Genomic DNA, 24026 nt, shown 5'->3' on the forward strand with positions numbered 1-24026 from the left:
AACAAACAGTTTTATTCAAGATTAAACATTTAGATGACCACAGAATAGATGAACAAGCATTGGTCTAACACAAGGTTGCTTTTTCTGCTGCTGTCCCAGAGACCCATTTTTTAAGCAAAGCTTTAGCTAAACAAATTGACATTTTTCTATGAATACATATGTATGTATGCATATTCTTGTAGATATGCACACAGATATACATGTGTATAGACTGTATATACATAGACCTCCAGTTAGACTCCTGTATAAAATTTGTATCCTCCAAAACTGTTGAAAAATCATTGCATGAAGATTTGCTTCTGATAAGACTTTCTGGAATATCGGTGATTAAAAAAAAAAAAAAAAAAAACTAAACAAAAACAAAAAATCCTCAGTCAGTCAGTTTCAGTTAAACAAATCCAGCATTTTTAAAAAGTTAAAATAGGGTACAGGATACAAAGTTTTTTTTTCAAGACACCAACAGTGGTCTGCATATTACCTACCATATTAAGTGCATGGAGAAGTTAGAGTAATATTCTACTATACATGTGACCCTCCAGAGAAGAAGGCAGTGTTTCCAGTGGATCATCATGACTAGGAACAGAGCGAGAAAAAGCCCAATCTAAAAATGGCGGCAGACAGACAAGTCCAACCAACTGAACCTGACAAAGGCACCAACAATACACATTTTTTTTCTTAAAAAAAAATACACACATCAAATACAATATACTGCCTTGCAACGAGGCCATTGGAAAGAAAAAAAAAACATGAGTCAGTAAGAAACAAATTGCACTGTACATATGGAAAACATAGACTATATTTCATCTGTCCATGCCTGTTCACTCCCCTTGGGAATTTCAGAAGGGATCATTTCTCTGGTGGTAAATGCAGGCAGGACTTGAAAAATTCATCTGGCACTGAAGGTTGCAAAAGACTTCTTTTTTTTTTTTTTTTTTTTTTTTCAACAAGTCTACGCAGGAGGCAGTAGATTCCCAAAATCCTCCCTCACCAGCAACTTGCACGAGACTAGAGGGAAAGAGCTGAAGAATAGTTGGTGGATGGAGTATGGAGATGTTCGGCGAGTCTCAGGATTAGCACCAACTTCAGAGGTTTTTTTTTTTTTTTGTACCGCATATCCCCAAGCATAGACGACAGAGCTGCGTTGGATCGAGGATGACGGTGGAAAAAGTGTGATAATGAGATAATGGCGGTGGTGTGTAGATGAATCAGACACATGGATTAGCCTGAGGGGAGCAGAAGCATTGGTGGTATAGCACCACTGACCCAGACAATCCATGGCCTCTTCTGTCTGCCACACAAACAAGGAGACCAGAGCCAAAATGTATTTCAATAGGCTTTCAGTTTTTCAAATGCTATAGTGTACATATTTAAGATTTCTTTGTGTCCTCACAACCCACAGCTTATATTGGTTATTTTGTCATTGCAGAATATGGCTTGGTTATGACAAAATAAAGGCTAAAAAGCTTGGATGAAGGCATGAAACCAAACTCCAAAGATTATATCCTTGTTAAAATGTTTAAAATCACCAGAAATTATTAGAATTTTTTTGGAAGTCTATTCAAGTACTGTTGGGGCCAGGTCTACAGACAAAGTGTCAGGGGTTAAACTGGGAGAGAGCATGACAGAAACCAGCAGCGGACCAACACACAGTGAAATTACAGAATCATCAAATTTTATTTGGTTCAGAAAGAGACAAAAGCCTTTGTTTTTTTTGTTTTTTTTTATGGTGAACTGAGCCGGCTCACCCCTCCTTATTACGGTAGAACGAATCCCAATTTAACCCCTGGTTTTACATTCATGTGAACATGATACCATATAACAGACAGTGACAAGACAGTCAAAAATGGTGCAAGGCTTCATGCAGTGCTACCTCATAAGATTTACATTGATTCTACTGTTGAGAGAGCAAAATAATTTCAGCATTTCTAATCATTGCACAATGGTTTGTTCTGACTCTGTTAATCATACAGTAAGCGTATTGATCTTTAAAAATACAAAAGCTGTGATCTTAAGCTTCTTGTGTCACATACAGCATTTATAAGAAGCTGATGCAGTTTGCAACATAGTCAGTGTTTGATTTTGCCTCTTGTGTACGTGCTGTAGATTTCTTTTTAAACTTTAAAGGGCCTATTTCTGAGTTTTGCTATTGCTGGACAGCCGATGTTTGCAATGGCAGTTGTCCCCCAGAGGTGCGAAGGAACCCTCTTGTTTTACTTTTATTTATACAACTTTGTTTTTTCTACTGAATTTAGCACACCTAACGGATAGCTCTGGCCTTGTCGGCCTGTCTCATCACTTTCTGTTCTTGATACTGAGTTCTTTGAGAAGTAGTGCTACTTAAAGGACATATTCTAACCTCCTGTGTTAATAACAGCTGGTAAATGCTGTTGATGCTAATATTTGTTTTGTGGCAAAAGCAAAACAGACAAATGGTTCCTTTAAAAAAAGAGTTATTTGTAAGTTTTCGCTGCCACGTTACCTTGCTGGAAACAGGTGGTTTGACAAGAGCTTTGGCTGTTTTACAACAAAATATGCCATGTGAGCTGCACTACTCTCAAATAGGGCAGATTGGTAGCTACATTGAGTTATTATTGGGAAGTGAGGAGATGGGACAGGTAGCTGTCAGCGTGCTAACTTCAGCAGAAGAAAAGATGCAATTCAAACAAGAGTTAACGGTGGCCTTGCTTTTCACCACTGGCGAGCAAAGGAATGTAGTTTGATGCTGAGCTCGGATGTGTCGTGTGGCACCCAGGTGACTGTGTAGCAGTAGCAAAACCTACAAATAGCACCTTTGATGCATATCTGTAACACTGCCCATTAAGTTTAGCCATAGAAAGATATGAGCACATATGAGTCGACGACAGCACAGACACTTGTAATGATTGTAACGCAAATGTGGTAGTGCTTAAAAGCTTACATGCAGTAAATGGTTGCAGTTGAGATGATATAGAGAACCAAAACAATAAATACATTGTATAAAACATAATTTCATATCAATATATTAAAATACTATTTAAAATAATATCTTAGACAATATTGCAATATGAAATTGACTGATAAATAGTTGGTAGGCCTACTCAGAGAAATATATATATATATATATATATATATTTATACACACATATATATATATAAGTGTCTGTGTCCTTCATAGTTTGCTGTTTTGACTTAAATGATTAAAATTTTCCAGACCCCCCCCCCCCCAGTGGGTAGCAGTAGAGTCCAAAGAGCTAATACATTTTCTTTTTTTTTTTCCAACAATAATACCAATGAACTTACAGTACACAGTCCCATAATAAAGATATACATACTGAATACAATATAAATGTCAAGACAGAAAAATAGAAAAATATCAATAGAAACCAAAAGTCAAATACATATCAGAGAAAGTATACAGAGAAAAGTGTACTTATGAGTCTTTGCGGTTCTTGTTGTTGTAGCTGGAGCTTGCATTGGCTCTCATTGTTGGTATATTGGCTGTGTACTTCGGCTTTTGTTTTATTTTATTTTTTTCCAGTCCTGGCACACATACATACACACACATCCTCCCACACGGACACAAAGTAAAACACATCTGCTAATACAGACACATGCAATGGCACACATGTACCCACACAGGGGCATTTGTGCACTCATCCACATATCTGTACTGCCACAATCACATTCAGTCAGACACACACACATACACACTGCTCACATGACCGTGCAGCATTTGCAGGTCTGTTTCTTCTCCTTTTCCTTCTCACCCTCCTCCCCTCCTCCATTGGCCTTTTCTTTCTCTGCCATGCTCCCATTGGGTGGAGCTTGCTCCTCTGTGGCTGCCTCTCCTGCAGCTTTCCCCTCCCCATCCTCGATCACAACAAACTCGGCCTTCACGTTGCCATCCACCCCTTCCATTCCCAGGGCTGTGCGGGTCTCCTGCTCCTCCTCAACGGTCTTGTAGCCCATGAAAACCAGGGTGACGGGGTTGTCTGCACTAGCTTGGTCAGGGCTGGGACCCAGCAGCTTAGCCTCAATCCCTGTCACCTCTCTCTTTGGGGTCTGACCAGAGGTTTGCACTACTCCATTTTCACCTATAGGGAGCACCAGAGTACCGTTATGAAAACCTGAGTGTGCCAAAGCAAAGACGGGTAGTCAGGATAAGTCATGGAGACAAAGAGAGAAAGGAAATATTGTTTTAATAACTTCCAGCAGAGAAGACTAAGTTAATATTGCAAAAAAATAGGCTTTTATTAGCACAGTTTCTCTTTTTAAGATTGCGTTGTCATGGTTTCCTGTGTGATAATGCGTTGCTGTGGACACCAAACTTACCTCCATTTTCTTTGGCCACACCCTTAGTGGATGGCACGCCTGTCTCCAGTTCTTCAATCTCCTGCTCCAGCCTATTTCAGAGACAGACACACATGAGAATTAATTATTAATATTATTTTTAAACCGAGCAGGGGATTCTTTTACACAATCAAACTGTGTACAGTTTCTGTATACAACTGAGATAAACACGACCAGGATTTGTTCCTTAAAGGTTTACAATGTCTTTTAACCATCAGCAAACACAATTTCTGGTGAAAGACAATACTAAAATATACAAACAATATTGGCTATTGATTAGTTCATATGATGTCTATTTGTGCTTTTACTCAAACACACAAACAAAGTTAGACTTCCTAGCGATCACAGTAGCAGATCTGGTAATTTAATGTCCTGAGATTTTTCTGTCTGGACACTCCAATTGGATTGCATCACTTATGGTCCAATGCCACCCATGACATCATGGCTGCAGTTTAAAACCTTGTCACAGCTTTTTAGCGTCGCACAAAAGGTCCCCGCCATGACTGTACGATGGGAGAATGAAATAATGCAGTTTTATTCATCCTGCCGTTGTACAGTTTTATCATTATTAAAGTAAAAAGCATGACTGTAGGTCAAATGTGCACATGCTTATAATTTTAACATAACAAACACACATATCTAACGTGCGCATTTGCTGAACCAACAAAACCGTGGAAGGATTGTCTGAAAGGCTGACCATGCCGAAAGATAAGATTAAGATGCTGACCTGAGGATGACCTGTTCGAGAAGTTTAGTCTTCACCTCTTCTTCCTGGAGACGCTTCTGAGTCTCCTCCTCCGCTGGAGCTCCATCCAACAACCAGCGCTCCCTCAGTGCCTTCGACTGCAAGTGTACACAACAAACATAAACATGCTGTTGCTGAGGATGAAGTAGAAACGTGATTGAATTAAGTCAGCTTATTAGTTTCATCTGAGGAGCACGTTTTTCTGTAAATGATCCGCGTGTTTTGGTGTATGAGTGCACATGTGGGCCATAATGAAAAGCTCATAAAGGGGGGGTGTGGGGCTTTCATCATGAGCCTTTCAATAGGAGCAGCTGATAAATTCATTAGCAGAACTTCAAATCTCCCAGAATGTTCTGCGTTATCACCCTTTTTCATTTGGACATCACTGCATTTTCCCTCAGAGGGCAGATTAGTGGCACTTTCACCGGGTGAAAATGACACTTCCTTCAGCTAATCTACAGAGGAGCGCGTCTACCACTTCTCTGCTGGCTGCTGCCACTCAGTGATTCTTCAATTTGCTGCCAACTTATTGTTGCCAAGTAGATTGCGGCACACAGCCAGAGCATCGAAGCTTCTGGCACTAAGCAGAAAAGAAGCCAAACTAAGATATAACTCGCCTGTAATGCTCATTTGAGCATGTAATCCAGATAAAGATAAAAACAACAACAGAAACAACAACAAAAAAAAAAATTCTTATCTTAAACCACTGGAAGCTTGAGTTGAAGGCTATCTTTACCGACAAGCTGAGAGCACACACTGTGACCAGATTTAATGATTGTAAACTGTCAGCCAGGTTATAATTAGTTAAGTTAATTGTAGGACAAAATGATAAAGAACGCATGTTCATGTTGTCATTTAAAATAACAACCACAGTCAAATTTCTTCTATTATGGATTTTTATAAAAATTTCTCTTAGCTTCCCTTTCTGTATCTCCTTTTCAAATCATTGTTTATTTCCTCTTTTGATTTCCAACCACCCCTGTATTCTTATCCTCACTCCCCATCCGCGTTTCCCTCCTGTAGATAGGCTAGTATCAAAGCAAATACTTGGCATGCTTTGAGGTAAATATAACAGCGTGTCCTACTCGCAGCTGTTAGAGCGTGCAGTGAAAGACAACCCTGCTTGGCCATATGGAAAAGTGCAAGAAAAAGCTCTTGTTTTCACGAGTTGGACTGAAAATCTGGACATGTGCTTGATGCGAATTCCTCTCTAGTGATGCAAGAATTTCTACAGAAAAACTCCCCCTATTTTTTCTCTCCCCTTCTGCGACTCGACCCCACGCCCCTTCCTCTTTTTTTGCATGCATCTCAATCCGTCATGCAGTTCATGAACTCTAATTAAGTTGTAAAATCCGTGGTGTATGGCCATCAGTTCTTCCTATCTTTATCTGTTTGGGGCTGCTTAAACTCGTACTTTTACCACTGAGTAAAGACACCCAGCTTCATGGTGCTTTACAGCACACACACTTGCACAGTGTAATTCAACACTATTCATACCCGGTCCTGAGTGGTCTCTTGGGGTACTGAATCTAACCCTGCTCCCCCCCTCCCTCTCTTTTTCAATCTTGTTCACTCTCTTGCCACACCTTACTACCCCAATGCCTGACATCACTAATGTACTCACTCATGCGCACAAAAAACACACACGCACACACACACACACACACACACACACACACTCCAGTATGCACAGACAGCCATAAAGCTAGAGCTGAAGCTACGTCTCTCTCTATTGTTCTTTGGGGTAAAAGCTGCTAACGTAGCAGACAAAGGGCGGAACTGCGACACACAAAACAAACACACACACACGCACACATTAGCTCACCCAAATGTACTCAACAGCTGTAGAAAGAACAGCTTAATTTCAAAGCTCGTCCCAGCATCGCTCCGAGTACAAACTGAGACTCCAAAATTAAACTTTCAAAAATAAAGCCCATCTAGTCCATGCAAGTCTTACTACGGTTGACTGCAGTCTTTATTTCAGGAAATATGTTCATTTGCTTATTGCCATAAGTTAGAAACTACTTCAGCGTAGTTAGACATAAGGTAAGCCACAACATAATAGCTACACATAATAAACAGAATAAATAAATGATACAACATCTTAACATTTCAACCTCAGAGGTGTTGGAAATTGGATTTTGTTGCCCTTTAAGCCAGGATACCTGTTTCCCCTTTTTTTACAGTCTTTATGCAAAGCAGCTGCTGGCTCTGGCTTCATATTTCTTAAACAGCAAGAGTTGTAATAATCTTCTTATTTAGCAAACTTAAGGAAAATGTCAAGCTATTTCTTTAATAACTATTAAGTTATTGTCATTGCGAAGTGCAGTTATTTTGCTTTGGAACATTTCACTCTTCTGCCATAAATTGTGTATTTTCAGTTTTTAAAGGTACATTTGGACATTCAGAGGTTTTCATTAAAGGAGCTGCTGTTTGCATAATCATATTTGCTAAAGCTTTCTAATCACAAACAGAGCTCTTTTTAATGTTTCTATGATAACAACATAGTATTACCTCATCTCCATATATCTTAGCAGCACTGTGAGTGTGGGTGTAAGTGTGTATATGTATGATATGTGGTGTGTAAACGGAGACATTTATTAGGCTTTCCACTTGAGTTCTGCCTCTGGAAAAGAAATACTTGCTGTACTTTGCACAAAGAGCCCCTAATGCTGATTACACCTCCCCTCTGTGTGTCTGTGTGTGTCTGCGTGTGTGTGTGTGAGAGAGACGAAAGCGGGGTGCGGTGGGTGTAAGAGCGGTTTCCTGTTGGTGGGAGTGGGACAAAAATCTGTTTCCTCTACCAAAGACCACCGCATTGTCTGAGGCTTCTGTGTTCTTTTACGAAGCAACGCACACAGATCTCACACACACACACACACACACACACACACACACACACACACACACACACACACACACATACATAGATTGACACATTGAAAAAGGTTTGCTCTGAAAATAGAAAAAGTGGGAGCATGCAAGGCCTGTTGCACAGGTCACAAACACCGTTGCCACAAACGAGCACACTGCGCATGCATGAACACAAGGCAACCTTTGCTCTTATCTGTGACTTGCTGAATTGTGTTGGGTTGAAATAGCTTTGATAATGCTGACACATACGCTGACAAAAGCCTTGAGTCTGATACAATGAGTGTGTGTTTGCATGCATGCAGATTTGAATGCGTGTGTGTGTCTGCGTGTGTGTTGCAGGGAGCGTGCACGTACAAACAGTGTGTGGAAGAGCTGTCGGTGTTATCTGTCCATTCTGAACATTCCATGACAGCAGCAGTGAGGGAGTATCACACTTTGTTGCGCTGATATTTTTTTTAAATGAATCACAAAGTTTAATATTGTTTGTGTGGGCGTCTGAGGGATCAGGGAGGGAGTTTCAGTGAGGATTAGGGAGAGGCTGGTCATGGTAGCGGTTCAGGTACCTCTCTGCAATCTTTTTTTCTTTTCACATACATTCATGTTATCAGCATAATTGTTCCCACAAAAGTTGTGTTACTGAGGTGAAAACATGTCAGCGCACTTTCTGCAATTTTGTAGTTTGCCAGTTGACACCAACTTGTTATTACTCTTGAATGGTTCAGTGTCTTACAGCCTCGATGAACATTGTGTGCACACTTTCATAAATGTGTATGAAGTCATAATGGACTTGAGGTGTTGGAAATTAAACTGGAAATGTATAATATGTAAAAGTAACTCTTGCCTTTTTTTTTTTTTAATCATGTCTTGAATCCGAGACCTAAGCATGTATCTGGGTTTGACTGCGTGGGTAAACTGGAAACACGTGCCAATAGACCACAACTAAGCACATAAAAGTATGAAGTGAAAGAAGGTTGTGGTGTATTGAAGAGCTAAAACCTGTAACACTTCCATTTAGTTATATTTTTCAACCTCAGTTTTAATTTCTGTCTTAAAATGTTACCCACAATAGAGCTACATCTAAAAAAAAAAAAAAAGCATCCCAGAACCTGGTGACCGCATTTTAATACGCTAACAAACAAACAGGTACTCCATAGTCTTCCCTTCAAAACATGGAACATCATTACGTTATACTTTCTCACGGTCATAGTAGAACAAATAGGGCATGTGCAGAATGTGCGTGCATGCGGTCGTGTTGTGTGTACCTTAAGATGCTGGAGTTGCCGTCGGTCATCATCCAGCTGCCTTCTTTTGTTTTCAATCTCTGTCTGCTTCTTCCTCTTCTCCTGTTTCCAAATATGAAGGCGTTGAATAGCTAAAGTGAAACTCGGGTATTAAAGCATTTCTATTGACATAAAGCCAAATGCTTCCACTGTCCACGCTGATGATTCAGCGGTATTCTTTAATGACAGTGTCTTGTGTGTACACCGATGAAATTGTGAATGTAAGCGAGGGACAACAAGAACAGGTGTATAGTTACAGTACGCATTGTATATTCACCACACACAACCACAGGAGGTACAAACCAGTCCTGTTGACACATTTTTTCAAATTCAATATTTCAGTTTGTCCTGCGTGACCAGGAAATGATTTTGAATGAGAAAAAAAACTAATTGAAAAGCATTTTAGTGACATGTTGTAAAAGATATACTGATCTAATTTCATAGATTACAGTATATTCAACTATGCCGGACTGAAAAAACAGACAAAAGGGTGAAGGGCAACGAGGGGAAGAGAGACTGACGGATGCAAGGACAGACAGAAAAAAGGCATTGAGCTGTAACTACTACATTAGCTTTTGATATTCGCTAATGGGTGCAGGAGATGAGATCTTAAAAGGCTGAGTCATTAAGACCTGCAGTCACATCATGACAAGCAGCCATGATTTGTTGCTTCTTCAGGCAACAATATGTCCTAATGTGCTCTCTTTGTGTGTGTGCGTATGAGAAGAAGTCACAACGTATGTGCGTATGCAGAAATAACTTACAGCGATGGCCTGGAGTCTCTCCTCTTGTGACACCTCAGCCATCCTGAAAGGAGAGAGAGAGAGAGAGAGAGAGAGAGAGAGAGAGAGAGAGAGAGAGAGAGAGAGAGAGTCACAACCACACATCGCCACTGACATTACACACAGTGACAAACATCTTTTCATACACTGACCAGCTTTTTACCTTTCAGTGACTTCCCAGTGACTGAGGTTAAATATCTGTCCGCTCGCACTAAATCAGTGCCTCTTTCCTGTCAGGGAACATCACTGAAGGCATGCTAATGTGCTAGCAGGGCGCTGCTGGAGATTCCTGCTCTAATAGGTTCCAGACCAGAGCTCCAGGATGGAGGATGGACGGAAGCAGAGCTGAAGCCGGAGGGGAGGGACTGCGGCTGCCGGGACAAAGCTATCACTATATCATACTCGCTTTAAAAAAAAAAAAAAGTTCACATCCTTTTCTGGAAGTAAACAACTGGTCCAAATAAAATAACAATCCTCCCAAAATAATTCAAACATCAGGTGTAAGAAGATATAGTTATAAAAGGGGCTGGCAATGTCATCTGAGCTGACATTCCTATAGAAGAGGAATGTTATGTTGTGTAGGAATGTATATGTGGGGGCTAAAGACTCTTTCAGCAGAATTGTGCACCCATAGTTTGTGTGCAGCACAATAATACATGCTACTATGCAACCTTTTCTCCACTAAACATGAGATATATCAGCTGACAAAAAAGTCGGTGTTGTGTCTGATAACCTCGTGTGCAGTCTCTCACTTTAAAAATAAAGGAGATTAAATTCTTGTGTGAAACTCAAGGCCTGAAAGAACAGACTGGTTGTCTTTGTCGATTAGCAGTTCATTAGGTGCCTACCACTTTAATAACTGATCAGCTGTTGGCCGTTTTCAAGCACGAGGATCTAACAAATCTCATCATTTCATCATCATTTTCTGTTAAATTAAAAATCTTTGGGTTTCAGACTTTGGGTCGGGTAAAAGCAAAGAAAGAAGCTCTGGTGGAAATTTTTCTCTGTTTTCTGGCAATTTAAAGACCAAACAATCGATTCATTGAGAAAAAAGCTGCAGCTGTGTGATTTACGTTTTAAGACCGCCAGAAGTTCTATGGATTAATGTTATTACATTTTAACTTCTATACAAGGAAAGTCATTCATTCTTAAACCACACTGTGGGAAATTTGACTAAAGATTTCATTTTGTGGAACAAGTAAAACTATGAAATTATTCAGGATGACACCTCCCTGCAGCCACACGAAATTACATTTTATTATTTTTGTTATAATAGCAACATTTTTCTGGAAATCCCGTCGTCACTTATCATATACTTGTACGATTCCTGACACTGTTTTGTGTCTGTAAAAACGCTGAGCCTTTTCCATCCTGAGCTGAAGTTGTATCACAACACATATGGTATTGTCATTTCCCTTCACTGGTCCAAGCCAAACTCTTACAAAAGTCCTATGACAAAACATCTCTACATAGTCCTCCACCCACAGCTCTCCAGTGCCAGTAAAAATGTGCTAAGCAGGTTTGTGTCACTCACTCTGATGAGCGGCCAGGACCCCCGCTGGCAGCATGAGAATCTGCTTGCATCATTTCCTAACAAAAGGTTAGATTGTGAGGAAAAAAATGTAACTCACGGCATATCAACAGACCACATCGCTTCCATCACACCCCTGTAGTAGGTTTGGTCTGACACTTTGTTTTTTTTTTGTTTTTTTATTTCCCCACAAAAAGGCATGCAGTGCAACAACACTGGCCCCTCTCTAAACATTAGGAAGCATACATTTTCTTTCATGCTTGTTTCTTCTGTCCAATGAACGAAGCCATAGGACTTCCAGTAAACCTCGGGGGTGTATTATTCATCAATCCGTGACATGCAGAGTTCATGATCACATTTTGTGTGTGTGTGTGCATGTTGGGGGGGGGGGGGGGGTGTGCTGCATTTGCACACACATACATTCACACACCTCCCACATCACCATCACATGGAGAGCCTGTGGAGAAAAAGTGAAACCACAATCATCTGATCAGCCCTTCGAGAACATTCATAAGCACACGCATGTGAGCACGCCCGCGCACACACACACACACGCGCACACAGCCCAGAAACATTCTTTTGAATGAAAAAAAAGTGGAGATGAAATGAGGAAAATCAAAATCAACAATAACAAGTCTATAAAAAATTTTATGCATCTTGAGTAATTGCAAACAACAACATAATAAGACGACCATTCAAAAGAGGATTATATCACAAAGACCTTATTCAAATACTGTTTCATAGCCAAGTTTCTCCCTAAGACTCCTTCCCATCCCAGCCCTCGGGATATAGTAGAAGCAGGGCAGTACGCTGACTGTGCAGCTGAGCTCATCTGGATCGTATCATCAGGCCTGGTACCACTGGCTCAAGTCTGCTGTTATTAAATGACTGGCCTGGGAAACGTCGCCCTGAGCCTGAGCATGACAAAAAGGGCTCACCTGCAGCTGACAGGAGACTGGAGGCACAGACGTAACGGCTGATAAGTAACTCTACTACGGTCAGTTACCTCTGTTGTCTCTGCATCAGTTGTGAAAAACGACACTCATTTCCTCAAATAGACCAGCGTACACTTGATACCTGAACTCTATTCAAAACCTTTATCGGAAACAGCTTATACACAAAACTTCCCATCACTGTTACGAGGACACCCAACATGTCCCCGTCAGATATCCTCATCTGACTGGAAATTTCAGAAATGAAAGGTCCCATCTTTACGTTTTCTCTGCTGCCAAATGTGGCCTGTTCCTGGAAGTGGGTGTTGGCGATTGTTGCTCAACAAAACCTTTGGCCATTGTTGTGTTATCATACACCCTCTGAGTCGGGCACACTGGCACAACAGTAAGTTACTGTCAGAAAGTGACTAGATGGGCTGAGCCTCGCTGGTTAGGAGAACTTCAGCAGAGTAAAAGACGTGATTGAGACAAGAGTGGTATTATTGGATAGCTGCTGAAGATAGAGCTCTTGGTGAGCACAGGAATAAAATATCACAGCTGTTAATGCTGGATATGTAGCAATGGTTAGATAAGGAAGAGAGATACCTGCTGCCCATACTACTGCAGCCCATTAAACCATTTGGGAGTTAAAGGCTCACATCATTCCAGCTTGATGTCACTAAGCAAACCTCTTTGACCTCTAGGTTACTGCTGTGATTCATTTTTAAAATCTATCGGGGAAAAAAATGTGTTCACCTCAGTGGAACGTTGTGCACCTATGTCCTGGTACAGCTCTCATAAATTATGGAGGCAGACACAAAGACAAGCTTCTTTGCAGCATAGTTAGAAGAGTAATTACATCTATGGCCGAGAAAAGGAAGACATCCAGGGACGCAGCCGGTTGCTCACAGGCAGGCCAGCAGGGACACATTGAGACGGATAAATATGATGGATCAACAACATCAGTCAGGCGGACAGAGACGGTCTTGTTACACCAGCGGACGTGCAGACAAACCATACGTTAAAACTAAGGATGTTTTTCATAATACGTCGAGGCAGGTGCATGGCAGAAGTCAGGGAAACAGACTTAATGACCAGCCCTATTCCCTGATGAATGCGCTGCTCGTCTAGCATTTCCAGGAACACATTAACTATCTGCAGAGAGCACCAGCATCCTCTTCTAATAGCATCGTGCTCATGGTCCTCTGGCACCAGCAGTCACTTTACACATTCTCTGTCTGCACTGAGATGCCCTAAAAGTGATTACTTTAATGCCCATGGCGCTAAATTAACAATAATCCTTCTGAGCATCTTTGTTTGGGGATATCATGGTGGCTTGGAGCCCAACCTGGATTAAAAAAAAAAAAAAAACAACAACAACAACAAAAAAACCTCTCCCTTCTGAGGTAAGAGAAAAATATTTTACCTTCACCTAATTTGGCTAAATAAAAAAATCCAGAAATGCGGCCCTCACATTAACACTGGGTTTGGTTAATCATTCTTCATTTCTTCATCATTCTTATACCTCTCTTTGTTCAGAAACTGGGGTGGACAGTAACGAAGTAAATTTACTTGAGTACTGTACTTAAGTACAGTTTTTGAGTATCTGTGCTTTACTTGAGTATTATTTTTGGGGGATACTTTTACTTTCACTTCACTTCATTTGAAGGACAAATATTGTATTTTTTGTCGGAAACTTAAATGAAATTATTAGTAATTAATTCAATTAAAGGCTTGCTACCAAACCATCACAGTGGATGAGACGAGTAACAAAACCGGAAAAGTGAAAGTCGTGGAGAACAACCTAGTGAACTGTCTGACAGCCTAACTGCATTTCACAGGGCAGTTACAGTAAACAAAGTGGAAAATTTGGTAAAATGACTTCTGTTTTACAACACTGGAATGAGAAGAAAATCCTGATAAGGAAATGCTTCGACACTCAGGTGTTCTTTTTAAATAGCACGAACCTTTTAATTGGCATTATTTAACCATAATGAAAGTCCTGAGCACACGAACAAGAACTAACTGCTGTGTAGAAATGATATGAAATGGAGACAGGGGGCAGGTTAAATTATTACTACGGCTTGGGCTTACAACCTGGAAAGATCCCAGATGTAAACAGGACGGCCATTTCTGGCTACTCTTGAATGAAATAGCATGCAAATACACATGCACAGTGAAATAACTCTCTCTCGCTTCAGAAAGAATGATGATTATGAATCTGACTCTTGAGCTTAATGACCCCTGCATTAATAAACTGAGAGACTCTGCAGCTTCTTTCCTTCAGGCCAAAAGAGCACAGGGACAACAATACTCCTACTTGCCTTTCTGCCCCGGTCACACACACATTCGCTCGTCCCGAGCCTGCACGCACACCACAAAGCCACCACAGCAGAAACCCTAACATGAAATTCTGCATCCTTGTATCTCAGGCACAGTCCAAATTGTGCCAAAGATAAACAGTGTGGTGCAAATAAAGGTTAGAGGAAGTCCGCTGAGGTCACATGTTAGTATTTGAGGCGTTAGAGGGTAAAAGTCTTTTTCCCATCCTGAGGTCGCCCAGAAATAACAGCTCTGACCGTACAAGGGAGGGCAAGACCCTGGAAGAGCCTGTAACATCCATGTGAAGCCACACGCAGACGTTCAGGAGGTCAACTCTCCTGAAAGCAGAGATTTGGTACGGCAATGACACAAGCAGACACAATAAGTAGTCCTTCTATCAGGCAAGCATACTGTGATTTATTAGATCCTCTGTGTCAAGTAAATCATCCAAACTCGCCTCCGCTATTTTTTTATATTTTGAGAATGAAACACCCGATTTGTAAAAAAAAAAAAAAATTGTCCTTAAACCAAAAATGAGACAATTCTGGTGGTGCTACTAGGGTTAATTTAGATAAAGCCTGTTCAGTGGTAGAACAAACAGTAAAACTAATGACTAACAATGGAAGTGGTGGCTAAAGATGTCCATAACTGCTGAACTGATTTGTAAAAATCAAAAACCTAACCCTTGCTGAGCCAGAACACAGTACGCTAGCAAACAGAAAGAAGAGGCTGTTCTTTTTGAAACATAAAAACCCAAAATGAACAGTCACAGTAAAGCGGAAGCTTTTTCCTATTTCCTTCTGTAACCAATGCACACTTGTGTATTATAGTAATAATCATTTAACAAATTTAAGAACTGCCATTTTCAACGTTGGGCTGCTTTCAGATTTTAAACAATACAACATGCTGTCTGACCTTGCCCATTTAAATATTGTCTACTTTCTTACCTCTGCTTGTTTGGCCAGTCCTTGCGTGAAGTGGGAATAATTGCTGGAATCTTGTTTTCGGAAAGTTACTAAACTGATTGTGCTTTCTCCTCTGAGTCTCTTCAAAGAGTCTCGAGCTGGGACGTCCTCACCTTGCCTCTTCCCCCTGGATTCCTGCTCATCGATTCGCTTTATGCCCGCATTCCCTCCCTTGGCCACACTTGACCTTCATTACTTCTGCAACAGTAACATTACCTTTTCATTGCAAGTTGTGGTCAGTGCTTCGTCGTTTTTATGCATGTCTGCAAAGTCTGCAGATCTTGTTACGCTTTATTGACCCACTGCAAAGTGGTCGGAAGACAGGTTCAGCTTGAAGACTTTCGGAAAACCTCACACAAAACATCTTTGACATCTACCCTTAACCTCATAGGTGGGATTTTTCACAGCCTGGAGTCTGGTTAACCATTATAATGAGAAAATACAAATTAGGACAACAGGATGAGCAACAACAACTGAGGAGGTGGCCTCTGACATTTTGGTTCGCGGCAGGTGAAAAATCCATTCAAAAAAGAGGGAACAAAGATACTACGCAAGACAACACAGAGAAGAGAGTTGGAAGCTTCTGGCCATCTGAAAGGAGGACGTAGAGAGACACAATAAGCATGCTAAAACTGGGTTGTGCACCGTCGCAAGGGCGTTACCTGAACAAGACGATACCATGAGAAAAGGTCACACACATTTCAATGACCAAAATCAACACTGTGAAGGGCTGAATACAGAGATGGGGCAATTAGCTTGTTAGTTCATTGACAGAAAATTAATAATTTGGGTGATTAATCTCAGGGGTTTGCCTCTCCAGCGTGAAGAGTTTATGTTTTTCTTGCCAGATGCTAGTAGGAAACTGGAAAATATTTTCGACAAATTTTTTGACTGGGAATCTTGACAAGAGCGTGAATTTGCAGTGCGCAGTGCGAGCTCGACAAGCATGACACAAACTTCAACCATTGTTGTATTTACAAGATGAAAAACTATCGTACCCTTTTTTGAACAGCGCTATGTCTTCAGGGAAAAGTGCAGGCTGCAGTGATTCACTATTGGAAAATGATGCTGTGCCTAGCTGGTTCTCATGCAAAATTCAATTGCAGAGGAGATGTGACAAAGGTGAGGCCTCTGGAAACAGCTCTCGGTGAATAAAGCAAGTAAAATTTCATCTTGGCAGCCAATGTTGTCTTCGTAGCAACAGCAAAACCTATAAATAGCCCGTATTACTAAAGTCACTGCAATCAAAAATCAAATGTCCTGGACTGCAAAGCACACAAACTCTGCATCTTTTATCAGAAAACAATGGAACAAGATTAGTGGTGACCAAAACCTGTTTGCACACTGTCCAGAGCATATTCCATAGTCTTGTGTGTTCCTGGTGTGCATCTGCCTTGCTGGTCAATCAGCAAACTATACATCCGGATATAAGAAGCCTATACACAAGCTCTCAACATTAACACAGGAACCATTAGGCCAAAAAGGTGCCTCCCCTTATGGCAACATCCCAGTCCCCACTTAAGGCTCTCAAGACGCTCAGAATTGTCTGTGCCGCGAATGTCTGTCAAGCCTCTTCTGGGATTTTAAGTATACCATATTTCTTTTGTAATGAGACAAGATCTGACATATCTTATACATCTTCACATTAAACAACACTTTAATGAATGTGCGTGTGCGTGTGCTGCTATGTTAAGGTTATCTAGAGTGCAAAAACATGGATGATCCCTTTATACCGCTTTATCAATAGTGCTTTTGATATCATCTTCGCAGGAACAGTGATGATCGTCATATGAGTGTGTGTGTGTGTGTGTGTGTGTGTGTGTGTGTGTGTGTGTGTGGGTGTGTGCACATTTCGGGGAGTGGGGCTATTTGACGCACTCACACACACTGCTTTTGCACATTTCCCCTCTGAGATTAAGAAGATTTAGTGGCTAAAAATGACAATTTATCTGAAGACAGAGTATCTGCTGGGAAGAGGCTGAAAAAAACAAATCCTCCTTTGCCTTATCATGACAAAGCAAGTGTGTGTGTGTGTGTGTGTGTGTGTGTGTGTGTGTGTGTGGGGAATGAGAGATAGAAAGAAAGAGAGAAAAAGTGACTATCCAGGAGTAAAAGAGAAGGTAGAGATTAATAGAAAGGAAGGTGGAGTACATCACAGCATCTAATAATATCTCACATCTCAGAGCCCAGATGTTACTCCTTATTGCTCTTTATGCTTAGCAAGCCTTTACTTCCACTTCCCCTTTCACCCTGCTATACTATATTTCAGCACAAAAGCATGACTGCAAGGGTTTCTGTAGTGCACGCCATCTATTCTCCTTACTGATCTGATTTTATAACCACATCATAAATGGTTTCTTAATGGCAGAAAGGTCAGCGGGGGTAATTAGCTGTATCCATCACCCCAGGGCTCCTCGCTCAGGGCAGAATATGAACCCATGGGAGGCCTGCTGTCCTCTGGTAATGATGTTGTACCAAGCAGCTTTGCCACAGAAATGCTAGCAGAGCAATCGCAGTGACAGTGCAGTGTTAAAAATAAAAAGTGGACCTGCTGCCGTCAATTTAAAAGTAAGAGTTACACTTAATCACTTTGAGAACTGTCTTTAAAGTAGCTTTCACTGGTTGTTTTTATCACCTGAGGAGGCAGCAGAGACAATCTGTGCACACGGCATTGACACTCCCACAGCCCAGCTACCTATTTGTCTCCAATGACTAAAAAGGGCAAAGAATCAGCTAAAAGCTGTGCTGTGAGCTGAACCCTCGTTCAGGCGATCACTTGTGTGAGTGAGCAGGCAGCACAGTGGTGTGACTTCGCTGATAGTGAAAGTGTAGACGTAGGTCAGAGCCAATTCTGCTTTTTTGGCTTGTTTTTTTTTTTTTTTTTGTTGTTGTTGCTTGGATATCGTCAAAAACACGTGGAGGTCCTTTTCCTATTTAAAGAGTGTTTATCAGGGCCGTTAGTGAGTGTGCAGTTTCACACACTTTCACTTCAAAGAGCTCCTCAGTATGAGCATTTTTATCCCAGTGCTACTTACCGTGGAGTCCTATCTCAGCTGTCAGGGCTTGGCAGCTTACTGAAGTGCACTTTGAATGTAGTTAGTCGCAGAGAGTTTTATTCACTCACATTTCACCTCATTTTTCACTGACAGTCCAAGATGAGAAATGAGCTGCATTTCCGGTTACCATCCTATTTCGAATTAGTGAGAGCGGATCCATCTGTGTGCCTACCCAGAAGACAGTCAAACGCAAACAGACACACAATCCATCTTTTTGTCTCTGCCATGCTTGCAGAGAGTGTGGACAAAAAAGCTGCACGAGTGCAAACACGCAGATAAATAAGGGGATACAAGCAGACAAACACACACACACACACACACAGAAAAAAAAAAAAAAATGTTGCTTTCCAGACTCATGATGTCGAGCCATGATTGGTCGCACAAGACAAGTGCTGTCAGCTCTGCTGGGAGTTGCTGACACAACACAGAGCAGCCAACCGGGTATAGACCCTCGGCTCACACCCAGCCGAGCCGAGGCCCGTGGTGGACTTAACGTGTCTCACACATACAATGAAATGAGAGAACAGCCAACAAACAGCGACAGACTTGTGCGACCGATAAGTTCCAGCTTTCGTTGGCCCTCTCTTCATTTCCTCACTTAATGATTGCAAATCTTCCTTCATCAGAACTCTCATAAATCTTTGACTCCCTCTCTTTTAAACAATTATGGCTGATATTATGATGATCTGCCTGATATTTCAAACACAGCCATGCTTTCATACGTGTGTGACGTGATCTCCGTCACACTGAGTTATCGGTTTTTATGTATGTATGTACACATACATGTGTGCCCTGAAAAAAGTAAGTGACATAGAATGTTTTGTTTCATCACCCTAATTAATAAATGAGTTTTTAATAAATAAGTTTTGAAAGCATGCAATTTAACTGTGATCCAGTCTGGAATATCTCACCAGAGAGCCCCAAAACTGTTATATGTGCTTCACAAACCTTAATCATTCCTCTGACTTGTATTGAGCTAAAAGATAGATAGATAGCTAGACAGACTGACAGATAGAGCAGAAATCCAACATATAACAATGGACAGACAACCTACAATCACCCACATATGACTGATAAACAACCCACATAAAAATGATAAATATTATTTACAACAGATGGCCTCAGGACATGAAGTGAAGTCATTTCTCCTCTTTTTCAACATTCACACCCGGGATGACATGACAAACAAATGAGACGTCATGTCACACGTCATAAGTCAATTCAACTCCACATGTTTTTTTGTTGTCTTCCAGGAATCACACAGGTGTCACCTCCAGCTGCTGTAAGGACTAAAACAAAGCCTGCACTTCGATGTCTCACACGTATGTCCTGGGTGTGTGGTGTTTATATATCCCCGTGTTGTCGTTTTGCACTTGCTGTTCTTGTCAACAAGAGGTGTTGTCCACGACTGTGACATCGGTTCACAGGCCAGAGACAATGGACGCGAGACAAAACAAAAACACACCCTTTTGTCCACTTGTGTCCATACCTGCTGTGATCAAACATAATTACATCAGCAGACACAGGAATGGCCAACAACTGCAGAGCATAAACACAAGCCTACGTGATTATTCTAAGAGGATGGAGGAGCCAGACTGGATCACCAGTGGCAACCTGACGTGAAATTAGAGATGCTCTGAGGTCTCTCTGCTGCTGCTCTGGACCCAACTGGCTGGCCCTCTGCACAGTGCAAATTCCAGACAGGAGTATGTAATGGCCAAGGTTTATCAGCTCAATGCGCGCCATGTTGGAGCAGACTGCTCACATCACAACACACCACAGAAAACCCTGTGACTCTCTACAGCCAGTCAGCATCTCCCATCCAAGAGATGCACGGCCGGAGATTCCATCAAAAAAAAAAACAAAAAAAAAAACAACAACAGCAACAACAACACCATGACACCCTGATACACAGTCCGCACAAAACCGGTCGATATTACACGATGGCTTTGCGTAAACACGCCATCCCATCAACACCTGTCGTCCCGGAGTACAGTACAGCACAGCGGCCCTGTAGGCATGAAATACATGTTGACATGACATAACATTGCAGCCATTTCCCACCCTCCTCCCACTTCTCTCTATATAATTCACCTCCAAGATCAGCGCCTGACTTCACAGCGTGCGTGTTATTTTTAAATTGGAGATGGGGGGGGTGATGCTGCGCCTCTTGCGATCACCGAGTTGTAACCTCCCAATAATGCAGCGCAGTGTTTACAGCGAGGAATCTCCCACCTAAAGAAAGGTCTGAATCTGAATTATTATTATTATTATTTCTCCTTGCCTCTGTCCCACCCAAACCAAACCAAAGCACCCGGGTCGACAGGGGGATGCTGTCGGACTGCCGCTGCACAAACCACCACCATCCTCCTCTGGACAAACCACCCGAAAGCAGGTCAGGCCTCTGGAAAAGGCGGCCAAACACACAAGAGAGACACACACAAACGGCAGATCACGACTTACTCAGTTGCGGATCCCGGTCGCGTCCCGTCGCAGTCTCTTCTGCCCTTCTCGTTTATTTCTGAGCGTCAATTCGGAATACCCTGTCAGCCCCTTCCTCTCCTCCTCCCCTTCTCCTCCTCCTCCTCCTCCTCCTTCTTCTTCTTCTCCTCCTCCTGACCGGCGAGCTGATGCCTCTCAGCCTGGTGATATTAATAATACTGATGCTGATGGTGGGGATGATGTTGATGTTGTTTATGAACTGGGCTTTTTTTTTTTTTTTTTTCCTTCTCCTCTGCGGCGGAAAAGACGCGCGGCAGAGGCGCAAATCTGGCGGACTGCGGGGCGTCGTCTGAGGCAGGTTGTAGTCTGGTTAGAGCATGGGTGAGAGAGAGAGAGAGAGAGAGGGAGAGAGAGAGGGAGGTATGTGGAGGAGAGTGCAGAGGGGAAAAGGATACGCCTCCCCTGCCTTGTGGAGATAATGGGGGCCCGCCTGAGATACGACGCGTCCTCCTCTCGCCAAAAAAAAAAAGACGGGCGCCCCTTCGTCTTCTCCGGCTCCTCTCCTGTCTTATCACATCATCACATGACGTGAGGAAGAAACAGGCCGTGTGCGTCAGGGCAGGCAGATGAGCGACGGACGTGCAGACTGAAAAAAAAATAAAATAAAAAACACAAAAAACAAATGAACGAACAAACAAATAAAGGAATAAATGCATGAAAAATGAGATCAAATCCAACACCAGGACTGCTCGTTTGAGTTCTGCTGCCCCATTTCTCCATCTAGTGGCTCAGTGTCTCATTTCACTCTCCTGAGTATTAAATTAATATCCCCAGGCTGAGAGGATGAGCCTCCAGTGATTCTCAGCGGTGCCAAGTCATTATAGCTACCTGCTGTTATTTTTTTTTTATTTAACCAAAAGCAAAAATTACATTTATTAAAAAAAGATTAATGGCCATATTTGCTATTTCTTACTGTCATTTCTCGGTCTTTTCTTTTTTTTTCTTCCCCCTTTGGCATCCTCAGATAAACCAAATATGTTGTACATGCGCCCAATAAGCAGCAGGTGGCGCTGGTGTTGTTCCCCTGATCAATGTTTCCAGTCCGAAAAGCTGTGTGAAGGAACTGTTTCTATCTAACAGCCAAGAGGATTTTTGATACTTTTCTAAAATGTCATCCGTCAGATGCATCGAAGGAGATTTATTCAGCCGAGGAGAACAGAAAACTAATAACCAACTTTGTATCCGTTGTATCACTTTTAATGTCCCACCATTGTCCAAGCCCCTAAACTTGGCTTTAAATCTTAGCAATGTCTCTTCACAGCATGAAATATTTATGGCTGGTTCAGCAGCTTTCAGAGTTCAAAACACAGCGACCTTGGCATTATTTATTAAGTGTTTGATACTCAATAACTAAGCCAAAAGGTTGTGTCAGTGTTGTGTTTGTGTATTTATGGATATTTCTGTGTGAGTGTGTCTCTCACCTGCTTCGGCGAAATAAACAAAAGCACAGAAATTACCAAAATATGTATTCGTGTTTGACTCAAAACTCCGGGCTGCTAATCGAAGAATCAGGCCGTTGGATTCCTTAAGGAAACAGTTCCGAGTGAAGTAGGTTTCTGTAAATCTACCACCAAATGGCAACAGAAGCTATCTCCGTTTACAAATGGAGCCGGTCTTCGCCGCAAACTCTATGATATTGATTACAGAGACCCAACAGTTCCCACCGTGAGCAAGGACTTGGCAACTGCAACAAAGAAAAAGTAGTGAGCAACCACCAGCCTTTAACAGCTGATTTAAATTTTTAACACAAACTCTTCACAGCAAAGACCTGATGGCCGACATGGTCAAAAGACATCCAAGCACTGAGGGCGAGAGTGGACTAAAAAGTGACAGCACGGCCTACAAAGATCTTAATATCCCAGCTCAGTGTCGTCCATCCTGAACTGCCGATATGAGGCGTGGGGGATCATATATGGGAATAAACGAGGCCTCGTCGCTGCAGCGAAAAGATCTGCGCGTGTAATTACGGCTCTTTATTTTTGGGGACTTCTACCATTGTGGTGAAAGTGGCAGGCCTGCCCCCGTGCCGGACACAATCTCAGGCTCAGTCCTCTGCTTCCCCGGATTTGGAAAAAAAGGGTGCAGCACGGAGACTCAGACAGGGATCAGACTTCGGTGTATTGTCTGGGGACTCGGATTTAGGAGCCGCTGAGGCAAAAAGGAGGCATTTTAACGCACTCTGAGAAACAAACGCCTCATATTCTCTTTGTCTCCCGCTCGCTTCGTGCACATCTACCATTCCTCCCTCTCTCTGGCCGTTTTTAACCGCACACACAAACACATGCACACGTGCATACAAAGAAGTAGGCAACATGCAAGCACAGCTATGCACTGGAAGGTGGGACTGGGTTGGTGTTTTTGTGTTTTTTGGAAGAAAGACACAGCCTCCCTTGTGTGATGCATGTGTGTCTGTCGTGATATCATGATAAACACTGCTGACAGATGAGGTCAGGCATGTTTTTGGCACTGACACCACAAAGAGAGAGAGAGAGAGAGAGAAAGATTTTCTCCCTGAAACAGACTTAGGAAAGGGATCCAGGCTAACGTCGGTGGCGTTTAAACACAAAAAATGGTGTTTAGCATGTGTGCTCTTATGCTAGCATGCATGGTAACGTGCTCCTGTGTGTTCCTGTTGATGCACGCAGACAGTGTTTACGTGGATGAGTGTACGTGTGTGTCTCTGTGTGTGTCTGCCCTCACAGCCCTCA

General features: G+C 42.1%; 1 protein-coding gene across 1 annotated transcript; it reads right to left on the reverse strand.

Moving 5' to 3' along the window:
• Nucleotides 1–903: 903 nt before the first annotated feature.
• palm1b (paralemmin 1b) lies at nucleotides 904–21756 on the reverse strand. Its single transcript, XM_029493820.1, has 6 exons — nucleotides 21280–21756; nucleotides 9993–10035; nucleotides 9211–9291; nucleotides 5057–5172; nucleotides 4312–4382; nucleotides 904–4073 (listed from the first exon to the last, which is right to left on the reverse strand). The coding sequence occupies exons 2-6, from the start codon at nucleotides 10032–10034 to the stop codon at nucleotides 3694–3696; spliced, it is 690 nt and encodes a 229-aa protein (XP_029349680.1). The 5' UTR covers nucleotide 10035; nucleotides 21280–21756; the 3' UTR covers nucleotides 904–3693.
• Nucleotides 21757–24026: the final 2270 nt, after the last annotated feature.

The sequence above is a fragment of the Echeneis naucrates genome, chromosome 22 (assembly GCF_900963305.1).
Source record: "Echeneis naucrates chromosome 22, fEcheNa1.1, whole genome shotgun sequence".
NCBI lineage: Eukaryota > Metazoa > Chordata > Actinopteri > Carangiformes > Echeneidae > Echeneis > Echeneis naucrates.